General features: G+C 35.6%; 2 protein-coding genes across 11 annotated transcripts in view; one reads left to right on the forward strand and one right to left on the reverse strand.

Annotated features, from left to right (window-relative positions):
- Positions 1 to 4,191, forward strand: part of LOC143239601 (FERRY endosomal RAB5 effector complex subunit 3-like) — a 67,551-nt gene extending 63,360 nt beyond the window's left edge. The window contains exon 15 of the transcript XR_013021258.1: positions 3,872 to 4,191. The gene's annotated coding sequence lies outside the window, so the exon portion shown is untranslated. The remainder of the gene's footprint in view (positions 1 to 3,871) is intronic.
- LOC143239599 (uncharacterized) overlaps positions 1 to 13,797 on the reverse strand; it is a 123,556-nt gene that overhangs the window by 3,176 nt on the left and 106,583 nt on the right. For all 10 annotated transcript variants that reach the window (XM_076480836.1, XM_076480828.1, XM_076480829.1 and 7 more), the window contains 5 exons: positions 10,709 to 10,761; positions 4,694 to 7,471; positions 3,870 to 4,073; positions 1,300 to 1,393; positions 86 to 135 (listed from right to left, as the gene is read on the reverse strand). In XM_076480836.1, coding sequence (XP_076336951.1) covers positions 86 to 135; positions 1,300 to 1,393; positions 3,870 to 4,073; positions 4,694 to 7,471; positions 10,709 to 10,761 — 3,179 coding nt within the window. The remainder of the gene's footprint in view (positions 1 to 85; positions 136 to 1,299; positions 1,394 to 3,869; positions 4,074 to 4,693; positions 7,472 to 10,708; positions 10,762 to 13,797) is intronic.

Raw genomic sequence — 13,797 nt, forward strand, 5'->3', positions numbered from 1 at the left:
AAGGTATTATTCCTATACTCTAAAGATACATTATGATTTCCTCATTAAATTAAGTTAAAAGTTACAGTTCCATGTTGGTTTTTACCTTGTGTTTAGGACAGAATAAAGAATAGTTGCCTTCATCCAACTCACAACCTAGAAGATAAGAAATATTTTTTTCAATGATGCAACTCGTAGTCGATTAGAAACAAGATTTCAGGCTTTGTTAAAAATTGGTAAATCTACTGCAAAGAAATCTTCCTGGTTATGGAAGAAAAACTGCACACTATTTGTTGTTTTAAGAACCCCTATCACATATTACCATTAACAGGTTAACTCTTGTTTTGTCAAATATAATAATAATTATTGATCATTTTAAATATAATTCTGGGCTTATATTATACTTTACTGTACAAAAAACATCAAATGTTCTATAAAATTATATAATTGTAACAAATTACTAAAGCAATTGTAGTACAGAATTAGTAAGAAATATTTTTGAATTAATAAACCACTATATCATAAGAAAAATAACAAAGATTATAAACCCATCTCTCAGTACAAGATAACAAAAAAATACAACAAAACTCCTTTGAGAGATGGAAAAGATTACAGAAACAGTAGTAACCACTTTTTTAATACTTCAATACTTGTGAGAAACTGGTTGACTACTGTCAATTTTACAACTGTTATACACACACACATACAAGAACTACAGCTTTATATTTACCAATTTTTTTTCACACTTTTATACATACATTTCTTTAACAGTGTTTTATATTTCGCTAAGTTATTAAGTTATCCATACAAAGTTTTATCTTCAACACTAGATCATAGATTAGGAGTTGTGATCTAAGTTTTGATGGTAGATATGTATATATATACGTCTGATATTATTTTTATAGTACTAAAAGAAATATTAATATAAACCCAAAAATTTTAAAAATTAAAATACATGTTAAATACAATTAAAATCAAAAGTCATTATGGCCAATCTAAAATTAGACATCCCACTTCAACCCATCATGATTTGAACAAATATCAATGGATCTGTGAGATATGATTAATTTACAAGTTGAAATTAAGTTTTAACCATATTAAGTTATGGTATGACATAAATGTTGATGTTGATAAACCAGCATATATTATAAATACAATAAACTTAGACTGGGTATCATATGTTTACATTTAGTATCGGACTAGGAACGTTAAAAAGCAATATTAGTAAACAGTATTTATACGTTAACTTAGGTTAGTAAAGTCAGTGCTTCACAATGAAATGGTTCACTCAAGGTACTTGAGCAGCTATACTGTTAATACCTGTTTCAGTGGCACAAATGTAATGGTACTGTTCTGGACATCCTTTGTTTAAACATCCTATTGTTGCTCCAACCATCTGACAGAGCGAACAAACCTGGAAATACATAGTACAGAAGCCAAAATGTAGCACCACAACAAAGAAAAAGGAAAAGCAGTGATTAGAGACAAATTAGAATTACATATGAGCAGTAACTGCATCAATTAGTGTAACATAAGGTAACTGGTTTACCAAAATTATTATTTATCAAAATTATGATTAAATCAACTGTTAAGAAAATAGACAACTAACTTAAATTAGGGTTTCCAATTATTACCACTTTCATTTATTCAAACTATTCAAGTACTTCAAATATTATTTCTATGTTTGTTTGTTGTTAAGCATAAAGCTACACATAGCCTTGAAAGTAGCTCTATCTCCATTCAAAAGTTTTGTTCTTATGACTTGAGGGATTCAGGTTTGATGTCTATAGCAATAAAAGACTGGATCAGTGTTTGTATATGTAAAAATGGCTGGTATGAGTTGAGAAAATTCTTTATGTAGAGGAGCGAACAACTTTTCGACCTTCTATGGTCATCGAAGCCATACCAGCTGTTTTTACATATATATTTTTCTCTACAAGTGGGTTTTCTTGTCATCACAAATTATTGGATCAGTGTTTCTTTGATATAAAAAATTTACTAAATCTTTCCAACACTACCACCAATTTTGACCTGATGTTTAGAGGGAAGGCAACAGGTTGGCAATAGCTATGGACAAGTTTTTGGACTGATGTTTAGAGGGAAGGCAACAGGTTGGCAATAGCTATGGACAAGTTTTTGGACTGATGTTTAGAGGGAAGACAACAGGTTGGCAATAGCTACGGACAAGTTTTTGGACTGATGTTTAGAGGGAAGACAACAGGTTGGCAATAGCTACGGACAAGTTTTTGGACTGATGTTTAGAGGGAAGACAACAGGTTGGCAATAGCTACGGACAAGTTTTTGGACTGATGTTTAGAGGGAAGACAACAGGTTGGCAATAGCTACGGACAAGTTTTTGGACTGATGTTTAGAGGGAAGACAACAGGTTGGCAATAGCTGGACTGATGTTTAGAGGGAAGACAAGTTTTGGACTGATGTTTAGAGGGAAGACAACAGGTTGGCAATAGCTACGGACAAGTTTTGGACTGATGTTTAGAGGGAAGACAACAGGTTGGCAATAGCAATAGCTTACGGACAAGTTTTGGACTGATGTTTTGGACTGATGAGAGGGAAGACAACAGGTTGGCAATAGCTACGGACAAGTTTTGGACTGATGTTTAGAGGGAAGGCAACAGGTTGGCAATAGCAATAGTTATGGACAAGTTTTTGGACTGATGTTTAGAGGGAAGACAACAGGTTGGCAATAGCTACGGACAAGTTTTTGGACTGATGTTTAGAGGGAAGACAACAGGTTGGCAATAGCTACGGACAAGTTTTTGGACTGATGTTTAAAGTGTTTGGCAGCACCCGTTGCAAATGTTTTTCTTACCTTCTTAACATACTGACTAGAGAGAAGGCAAATGGCTGCTAGGAATTATCATCAACATTTTATTTCCCCCCTTGTGAACTGTTGACTAGATGAAAGACAACTTTCTGGCAGTAACTGTTACCAACTTTTTTCCCTTTCCTTCCTGACCTGCTGCCTAAAGAGTACGTAACTGGATATCAGGTCTTGCTATCAACTTTTTCTGCAGCACCCACTGCTAATTTTTTAAACTTATTTTGTTTGTACATATTCTAATCTGAGGAGCACTGTAGCAATTGATTAATCAAATATAATCCCCAAAGGAGTTCATTGATTAGTCAATGAGCACATACCACTGATCTCCCAGCATTACCACTAGACGGTTATAAACTTGTATACAATAACATGCAAACAAGAAATTAATGTTACATTCACCAACATCAAGAACCACAAATAAAATAAGTATAATATCCCTGTAAGTAAAAAAAAACTTAAAAGTTACAAAAAAGAGAACAATAAAAATGAACTACAGGGAACTGATCTGACTTCAATTGAGGTTCAATGACTAAAACAGTGCAAATTAACTTTGTAACTTGTTTTATATTGCTGTAATTCATACACTTGAATAGGGACAATACTTGTCCACCAGAAGCATTTAAAATCATGCACAGACTGTGGAAATTTGAATATTGGGCATATGATATGAAATAGGAAGTGTTAGATATTATTCCAGTTGATGTTTATTATTTAAATTATTATGATTTGTCAGGACAGATTTTAAATATAATTTATGTGATGTTTATCATAGAAAAACTTTTTTACAATCACCTAACAAATTAAAACATCTCAGTTCAAACAAACATGCTTTGTACAAATAAATAAATAAGTAGTCCTTAGTTAACATACTTTTGGCAAGTATTTATGTCAATACACAGGTAACAAACTATGAAATGTAGGTTATTCTGTTTGTGAAGTTATCAAAATGGTATTCTCTTAACTGTCTAATTAAGGTGTCAAATTCTTCAAGATCAGAACTGAATATTTTGACTTGTCTATAGTTACAATGTTGACCATTACTACTTACAGTTTCAGATGCTTCTTCAATAGCTCCAGCAAGCCCATGAATTTTTTGCCCCATCAAATAAACACCATGTGACCAGACAGCACAGTCTTCATGCACCCAAAACTCCTTTCGTTCCACCTCTTCCTCAGAAGGAGTATGAACAGGGTCTGGTTGGGAAAGTTCTGAATCTTCTCTTGTCTCAGAAACATTGCAGGGTTTTTTGCACTAAAATGATTAACAGCAAGACAGTGAACCCTGGAAAGTAGCTTATAACACAGTTATTTTAGTGTGGTAGTTATAGTTCTTTAATGATGATAAAAAATAACTCTAAAAAGTTTCAAAAGGTTTGGATGTCTCCAGTGTTTGTAAAGGTGTAAAAAAACTAAAAGACATCCTGATGAATATAGTCAAATAATTTTAATGCACTTTTACAACATGTGTAAACCTCATCTAAGTTTAGGCTCATTTATTAATTCAGTGATTGTGCAGCTTGAAATAATGGTAATCAATAGCACATGCTTTTTTTCTTTGTAATACCTTTAAATTTTCTATGATATATCGTTTATGCAGAGTATTTCATGATGAAACTTTGAAGAATGGATGGCAACTGCCTGTTATGGAGACAGAAGTGTAGAGGACAACGTTTTGAAAGATTTCTGCCTTTCATCTTTCGAGACATCAAAAACAAAAGTTGCCGTCCATTCTACAAAGTTTCATCAGTTTTAAATCTTGTTTTGATAGCAATTTTTAATAATTAAGAATAGAAAAGATAATTTAACTGAAATGAGAAACAAAAACTTTAGAGCTTGTTAGTAAATATAGAGTTTTAAGACCTTGGTACGAACCTGTTTTATTTTTTTACTGATGTTTGCTCTAAGGAACTCTTCTTTCTCTTCTTCTGGCTTTGGTTTTCCTTCAATTCTGCCAGTAAGTGCTAGCTCAAGCTCTTCTTCATGGTCTGTTTCACAAGCTTCCGCTATTACACTGAAAGGTTTAACTGAGGGAACTTCTTCACTGGATGGTCTTTGATCTTCATTTATGTAGTACGGTCCAAATAGATCTCCCAACCCTCGAGAGTGGCTCCCTCGCTGGCATAGGGCGCAAACCCAGGTCTTGTCCTTCGTGGTAGCATCATACATTGGTGACAGAGCACTTATGTGCACTAGTAGTTTCTTGCGAATATTGCTATCCAGGACTTGTCTCCGTTGTTTTACATTCTTTACTTCTTTTATATCCTCTTTTGGTGGGATGTTAACAATGGAAATGGATAAAGGCATTTCCTTTGTTCCATCAATGTGAATGTAAGGACCGTTAAAATATCTTCTTTTATATCCTCTGGAAACCTGCTCAGCTTCACTCTGAAGAACTTCTGTTTTCTTCTTTCTTCCTGGCTTTCGTTTGGTTTCCATACCTGGAGGCTTGGGTTTGTTTTTGCTACCAAATGGCCGGCCTCTCTTCTTCTTTGGAGGAAACTGAAGAGAGTTTCCTAGAGGAAGCAGAGCACCAGGAGTAACTGAAAGGTGAGGAGAAGGTGTATTGTTGGAAAAGATCTGAGCTGTTGAATTTTGCACTCCACGAGAATCAGAAGGAGCTGGGCTGGTACCAGGGAAGAATCCTGCTTTTATAGGCTGGTGAACAGATATAGGACCATTCTGTTCACTAATGGCATGCCATGGTTCTAGATGTCTATTATCATCATGTATAAAAGAATTTTGATAATACCCATACTGGTTATCATTTGTGAAGTTATCAATAGTGCCTCCACCACTGCATTTCCTGCGACGGCCACGACCACGACCCCTTCCAGGTGACCTTCTAGGGGAATTTTGAATTGCATCACTTTCATAATGTGAAATAACATTAACCAAAGAGCCTGATGCACTCCTTCTTCTTCTAGGACTTCGTTTTAGTTGAAGACCAATTCCAACACCACTTCCATGAAAGTGGCCTCTTCCTCTTGGGAGACAGTTATAAGTATCAACAGTTTTATTCCACCTTGGGCAGGTAGCAAGAAAAGATGACTGTTTTAAGTTATCCACACTAACTTCAAGCTCTCCGTTAGCAAATTCAGACTCTCTGAATGTCATATTTTTTCTTCCATGCGATAGTTCTAGTGGTTTCTCATTCACATCATCCTGAGGTCCCAGAGTTACTGAGTCTGAATCTATGCCTTTACTACATTCTCTATTTTCAAAATGTTGATCCTCTGTAGTAAAAGTTGCCTCTGTAGCACTAAATCCATTTTCTTTACGATTCAAGCTCGAGTCCCCTTTGTGTTCTAAAAGGTCTGTGGTCTCACAATCAACAAATCCCTGATGCTGAGGATCATACTGCTGGCTTCCATTTAAACTGCCACAAGACAGACGTCCAGGTGGGTGACTCCCATCAGAGCTTGTTGACTGAGAATCACCATTAATGTGGGCACCTGAAGAGGAATCATCTTGATTGAGATTTCCAATAGGTGGTCTCCGTGCTCCAGGAGAGGTTGCTTCTGAACCTTGTCGATAGGGAGAAGTGGTAGCTGTAGATCCCACTAAATGAGGAGGAGTGGATAGCCTGTTTTGATCTAGGTTGTAGTACGTGGGAAAAGGAGACCCTGGTTCACATCCTGCCAACTGCTCCACTGAAGAAAAGTAGGAACCAGACCTGCTGGTCACAGGGGTAGTGGGCTGACTGTTGGCCATATCATAGCTGGCTCTACTGATGGGAGACCCAACAGAGTCATTGTCTAACATCACCATCTTCTGAAGGGACTGTAAAGGGTCAGAACTCACCCCCTGACTGTTTGGGCTATTACACAAGGGTTGCTGATTTGGAGTGGAACACACCACTATTGGAGGGGAAGGAGTTGACTTTTGAGGTTGTGGATGTGTAGCTGCATGATGAGGAGAAGGAGCAGCAGGAGGTGGAGAGAAGGGTTGACCATGTCCAGGAGAACGTGAATGAGCTGGTAGAGGTGAGGGAGTGGTTCTAGGGGATGGAAGCACCCCAGGACTGGGTATCTGTGACTGGTGCCAAGGGTGTGAGGAAGGGCTAGAAGACCCTACATGTATCTGTCTAAAGTGAGGAGGAGGAAGAGGCGGTCCAGTGCTATTAATAGTTGCATGTGGGGAAGACCTCATTGGAGGTGGTGGCATATGTGGAGGAGTGGTCATGACAGGAGGTTGAGAGGCTGGTCGACTGTATGGCTGCATTATGTCAGGCCCAGTACTTGCATCTCCCCAAGCCGACTTTGTTGGTCGACTGTATGACTGCATTATCTCTGGACCAGTACTCGAGTCTCCCCAGGCTGACTTTGTCGGTCGACCATACGACTGCATTATATCAGAGCCAGTACCAGAATCTCCCCAAGCCGACTTTGCCTGCTGCATGCTTCGAGTACTACTGCTGCTGTAAAGAGAATGACGACTTGAATACATGTCTTGACCCATGTGTCCATAAGGGCTCTGAGCTACTCCATATAGTGACATCTGTGGTGTAGCACCATAAGGAACCCCAGAGTGCATCTGATGAGCAGCAGGACTATTGTACTGATGAGCATGTGCAGGTGGAGAGACAGGATGAGGTCGATATGGTGATGAAGACTGGTACGTGGGGTAACCAGCAGTCTGACAATGAGAGGCCTGCAGAACAAAAAACGTGATATGGACAGAAGCATATAAACAAAAATCGCTAATGCAACATACTTTATATATTACCTTGATATTTACCTTATGTGCATTAATACTACCAACCACCTTGCAGCAAATAACTTTAAACAAATATGGCCCAACAAACTAAAACAAAATAACATTACTCATTCTTAGTTTCAAGAAACACACTGGGAAGTGCTACATTCACACTGAAGCTACCATTAATATTTCAAGATTTCCTTTGTTTTATCATTATCCTTACAGACATACTTCATGTACTACATAAGCTTCAAAAAAATAAAACTTCAAGAACTGTAAAAATATACAAGACACTACTAGAGTATATTGATATTATTATGTCAACATTACAGAAAAATAATAATGAAAGTTTAGAAATACTGAACCAATGCATATAAACAACATACAATAACAATCTCTATACAAAATAGGATTCTCTTTTGAAAAAAAAATCATATATGCTTAAATACAATATAACAGGATAAGCTGATCTTGATAGGTTCCAAGACCTTAAGGTCTTCGGAAGATGTTACCAGCTGTGGCCAGTTTCTAACTCACTGGATGTACAAATTACAGATTCCCAAGCATAACTTATAAATGTCTTCATAGCTTCTGAAAATATAATGGCATAACACCTAAAAGATGTAATCACACAAAACCCTGAAGTTGCATAAAAATTTATAAAGAGGAATAAATTCCCATATTATAGTGATATAAAACTTAACAAATATGGTAAATTCCCACACCAAATTGTAAGAAACCTACTAAACATGGAAATTTCCCATACCAAGTTCTTTAAAACCTAACAAATATGGTAATTTCCCATACCAAATTGTAAGAAACCTACTAAACATGGAAATTTCCCATACCATGTTCTACAAAACCTAACAGAGATGGTAATTTCCCATACCAAATTGTAAGAAACCTACTAAACATGGAAATTTCCCATACCATGTTCAACAAAACCTAACAGAGATGGTAATTTCCCATACCAAGTTCCATAAAACCTAACAGAGATGGTAATTTCCCATACCAAGTTCTTTAAAACCTAACAAATATGGTAATTTCCCATACCAAGTTCTTTAAAACCTAACAAATATGGTAATTTCCCATACCAAATTCTTTAAAACCTGACAGAGATGATAATTTCCCATACCAAATATGGTAAATTCCCACACCAAATTGTAAAGGAACCTACAAGCTATAGGTTCTACAAAACCTACCAAAGATGGTAATTATTCAAGTTATTTGCAATCAGGAAACATTTAAAGTTACCAATTGATTCTCATTTTATAAACATTTATTACTTTTACTTAATATGAAAATAAACCCAAAGTTATTGTTGTAGTAGTTTGTGAGCTTTACTAGTTTTGTTTCACTATTGCCTGTGCTACATAAAAAACTAGGGCAAGGGTTCTGAAACTTGATTTTGGTCTAGTTCCCCTCCGCCTTTGTGTGACAGGTCATTTAAGAGCTCCTACTTGTTGTGTAACTAAAGACTAATGTATAATAGTTACTTTTATTTTAAAAAAAGTCTGGTACAATAATCTTGCTTATTCATTTATTGAATTTCATGCAAAGCTACTCAAGAGCTACTTGCAGTAACTGTCCCTAATGTTGAGATAATTAACTATGGAATATATCTAGTAATGAACACCACCAACAGCCATCTCTTTACAAATGAGTAGTGGAAGGTAACAGAATTTGAGCCCACAGTTTTTTTTTAAATTATTCCAGAACTTTAAAACACTTAGCTACAAAAGTGGTAGAATAAAAAAATAAGAAGGTTCAGGCACAGGTTAGTGGTTACCAAACCTGGACTGTGAATCAAAGGATTTATGGTTTATTTTCTGTTACCAAACAAAAGTATCCTTCTACTTTGGAGAACTGATACATGAAAAGAGCAATTATCAAACCCCACATTCAGTCAAACAATAATAGTTCAAGAGCTGGCTGTTAGTGATGTTGATTGTTTTCTTTCCCACTAATCTATCAGTTCAAAATCAAAGACAGCTATACAGATAGCCTTTGTATAACTCTGAAACAAATTAAAAAGAACAAATGGAAAAATGTTGTCCATATTACACTACCATGCAATAAGGAGATAGATCTTTCAACATGTTAGTTTTTATAAAAAAGATAAAAAAGAGAGAATTGTTTCATCTTTCTAACTCCTTCAGGACTCACAATGTGATAACTCCTGAAATAGGGTAACCAAGGATTAGCTTAGATGTCAGATGAATATTTCATAAAGGTAACCAAGGATTAGCTTAGGTGTCAGATGAATATTTCACAAAGGTAACCAAGGATTAGCTTAGGTGTCAGATGAATATTTCACAAAGGTAACCAAGGATTAGCTTAGGTGTCAGATGAATATTTCACAAGGGTAACCAAGGATGAGCTTAGGTGTCAGATGAATATTTCACAAGGGTAACCAAGGATTAGCTTAGGTGTCAGATGAATATTTCATGATGGTAACCAAGGATTAGCTTAGGTGTCAGATGAATATTTCACAAGGGTAACCAAGGATTAGCTCAGGTGTCAGATGAATATTTCACAAGGGTAACCAAGGATTAGATTAGGTGTCAGATGAATATTTCACAAGGGTAACCAAGGATTAGCTTAGGTGTCAGATGAATATTTCACAAGGGTAACCAAGGATTAGCTTAGGTGTCAGATGAATATTTCACAAAGGTAACCAAGGATTAGCTTAGATGTCAGATGAATATTTCACGATGGTAACCAGGAATCAGCTTATGTGTCAGATGAATATTTCACAAGGGTAACCGAGGATTAGCTTAGGTGTCAGATGAATATTTCTAAAGGGTAACCGAGGATTAGCTTAGGTGTCAGATGAATATTTCACAAGGGTAACCGAGGATTAGCTTAGGTGTCAGATGAATATTTCTAAAGGGTAACCGAGGATTAGCTTAGGTGTCAGATGAATATTTGACAAGGGTAACCAAAAATTAGCTTAGTTTATAGTGTTGAAAATTACATTAACTTCAGTTAGATGTTATTACAAGCTGATAAACACAGAGCTGGATCTTTCCCACTATTTACTCATGTGCACTTTGGCAAGTGCTTGTGTGTATCTATATATCAGATATTTTTCTGAGAAAGAAATGAAAACTACTCATATTCTTTAACAACCAAGAACATGTAACAAACAAAAATAATTTCATGTTGAACTTCAGTTTTGTAACTTACCATTTGATTTTCATAAGGATGTTCTGGATAATTCATTGCTGGTCCCATCGTACCTGGATAAAACAAAATTCGAAACTAAAATTTGACCTCACAGTGCCTAACTGTGTTCATGAGAAATTCAACAGTTTATTTTTCTATGTGTTGTTAATATTTATTATTAAAACATTAACAAAATACTTCTACATACATTTGTTTATGTTGTGTGGTTTAGATCCTGAGTATCATTAATATATATTCAATATCAATACAATATCACAGACCGTTGTTTCACAGTTATTCAATACAATATCACAGACCGTTGTTTTACAGTTATTTTAGTATCTTGCAAGAAAATGTAAGTTTATTTTGTTAAAGATTAAATAACAAACTATTCTTATTTTAACTGTTTTTTGTAACAGTTAAAATAGGAATATGCAGTTTTTTAACTACCACTTTTTTGATATTGTTACGGGGTATTCAAAGTCTGGAACCATAGTCACTTCAACTAATATTAAATAATGTATTCTGCATGTTGTCCATGTAATTCAAAACAAATTTGGATTAGCAATGCCATAATGATTCATGTACTTAAAATCATGAAAAGATGTAAATCACCGATAATAAGGCAATTATCACGTTGTACTTCTCATACTACAATAAACCTCTTTTTTAGACAATCCTTACATTATTTCAGTAGTGTTAGCTTTAGTAGTAATATTGGGCCAGGTGGATGAGGGCACTCGACTCTCAATCTGAGGAACATAGATTCACATCCCCATCTTTGTGAAACATGCTCACTCTTTCACCTGTGGGGTTATTATAATTATATGGTCAATCACACTATTTGTAGTAAAAGATTAGCCAAGTGGTTAAGGCGCTTGACTCGTAATTTAAGGGTTGCGGGTCCGAATCCATAGCACCAAACATGCTCGTCCTTTCACTCGTGGGGGCATTATAATGTGACTATTAATCCCACTATTCATTGGTAAAAGAGTATCTCAAAAGTTGGCAGTGAGTGGTGATGACTAACTGCCTTCCCTCTAGTCTTACACTGCTAAATTAGGGATGGCTAGTGCAGACAGCCCTTGTGTAGCTTTGTGCAAAATTAAAAAACAAACAGTAAAAGAGTAGCCCAAGAGTTGGTGGTTGGTAGTGATGACTAACTGCCTCTCTCATCTTTCACTGCTAAATTAAGGATGGTTGGCAAAAATAACTATTGTGTAGTTTTGTGCACATTTTAAAACAAACCACTAATATCAGCTTCCAATATTAAAACTTTACGTGCATTTTCCTCCATTCCAAAAATCTTAAATCATGCATACTCGAGTGTAAGCATTACATGTAACATAAACTTTTATCAACTCTATCTTCTCTTTTTACCGTCGTGACGTTTAAAAAGGAGGATATAACTATCAGAGAAAGTGTGTTTCACACATATACATATGCACATCTATCAGAAACATCAGATCTGACGGTGCTGCAACTCTCCCTTCACTTGTACATATTTCACTGACACAGAAGCTGTAAAAGATTTTATTATATTATTTTGGGGTGGGGGGATACCTTTGACAGCAGGGTGTAAGTTATTAAATGTGATGACAGATCTCCCCTACTTGTGTGGTATCACAGACAAGGTCCACCTAAACTGTTTCAGTTCTTTATTGTAATTAATGTTTTAATTCACAGTTACCTCTACTAGTAAACTGGTAGACAATGGTTTATAGTATAATGCAATGGTTTATTGTTGAGGTACATAGTATATGTTTGAATATATCAATGATCTGTTTCCTCCCCCAAAATAAAATCACTTCATTATGCTTATAAATCATTGTCTATCAACTTAATATATATAACAGCCATGCTTTATTTCTCCTTAAAAGTTTGTCGTAAAAAATAAATTTACACGTCAAAATGTTTATTTTCAAGAATAAATTACAGTAAAATTACTATTGTTATTTTTTGGCAATTTTTCAAATTTCGTATCAACATTCATATGTCAGTCTCTGTACGTGCTGAACAGTAAATCTGAGAACAACTTATTAAGAACAAAAAAAAAAATTTTGGAAGGAAATTTCGCGAAAAAAAGAGACTTCTACTGTCGAAAAAATCATGAACAGAACGTGTTAGCATATATGTTTATTATTGTTCGGTTTATGTGTAATCTTTTTATTTATATTTTTAATGTCAGCATTTTACTATAACATATTGAATAAATTGGTTTGAATTAGGGGTATCTCCCCTTTTGATACCTCTTATCTGTATAAATAATACGCTTGAATTTGTTAATTTGTCTGTCCGGAACTTTTCTCGCAGATTTCTTGATCAAAGGCAACAAATCTCACATCACACGAGTTACGTCCAGATTACATATTGGCTATTCTAATCAGAATCACCTTACCCGTTTCTTTGCGAAGTCAAACTTTTTAATGCAAAGAGTATGATACAAGATCGGACAGTGTTGTTGTCATCACGTAACGACTGGCTTCGATTTCAGTTTTTTGTTTTTTTTTATACGTAAAGTATTTCACACAAACGACACTTAATCCATGGGTAATTTCCTAAAACAAATGAACATTGCACAAAATATAATTTATGTGTGTTTTCTCGACTTATTTAGATCTAAAATGTGCATGCGCAGTTCGTTCAAAACCATATGATTATCATCAGTTTGTTTTTTGAATTTCGCGCAAAGCTATTCGAGCGCTATCTAGCGCTATCCGTCCCTATTTTAGCAGTGTAAGACTAAAGGGAAGGCAGCTAGTCATCACCACCTACCGCCAACTCTTGGGCTATTCTTTTACCAACGAATAGTGGGATTAACCGTCACATTATAACGCCCCACAGCTGAAAAGGCAAGCACGTTTGGTGCGACGGGGATGCGAACCCGCGACCCTCAGATTACGAGTCGCACGCCTTAACCTACCTGGCCATGCCGGGCCTCATCACTTTGTAAACATGCATTAAGACGTTTCAGCATATTCACCTACGTTTGTTTTCATTACAACTTTATAGTTGCTTTACTTTGGGATACTCTAACTTTTGACTCTTTTCACAGATTGCTATAAACACTTTAGCTACTTTTTCTTCAGTATGGGTTTTATTCTTCGTTT

The sequence above is a fragment of the Tachypleus tridentatus genome, chromosome 13 (assembly GCF_004210375.1).
Source record: "Tachypleus tridentatus isolate NWPU-2018 chromosome 13, ASM421037v1, whole genome shotgun sequence".
Taxonomy (NCBI): Eukaryota; Metazoa; Arthropoda; class Merostomata; order Xiphosura; family Limulidae; genus Tachypleus; species Tachypleus tridentatus.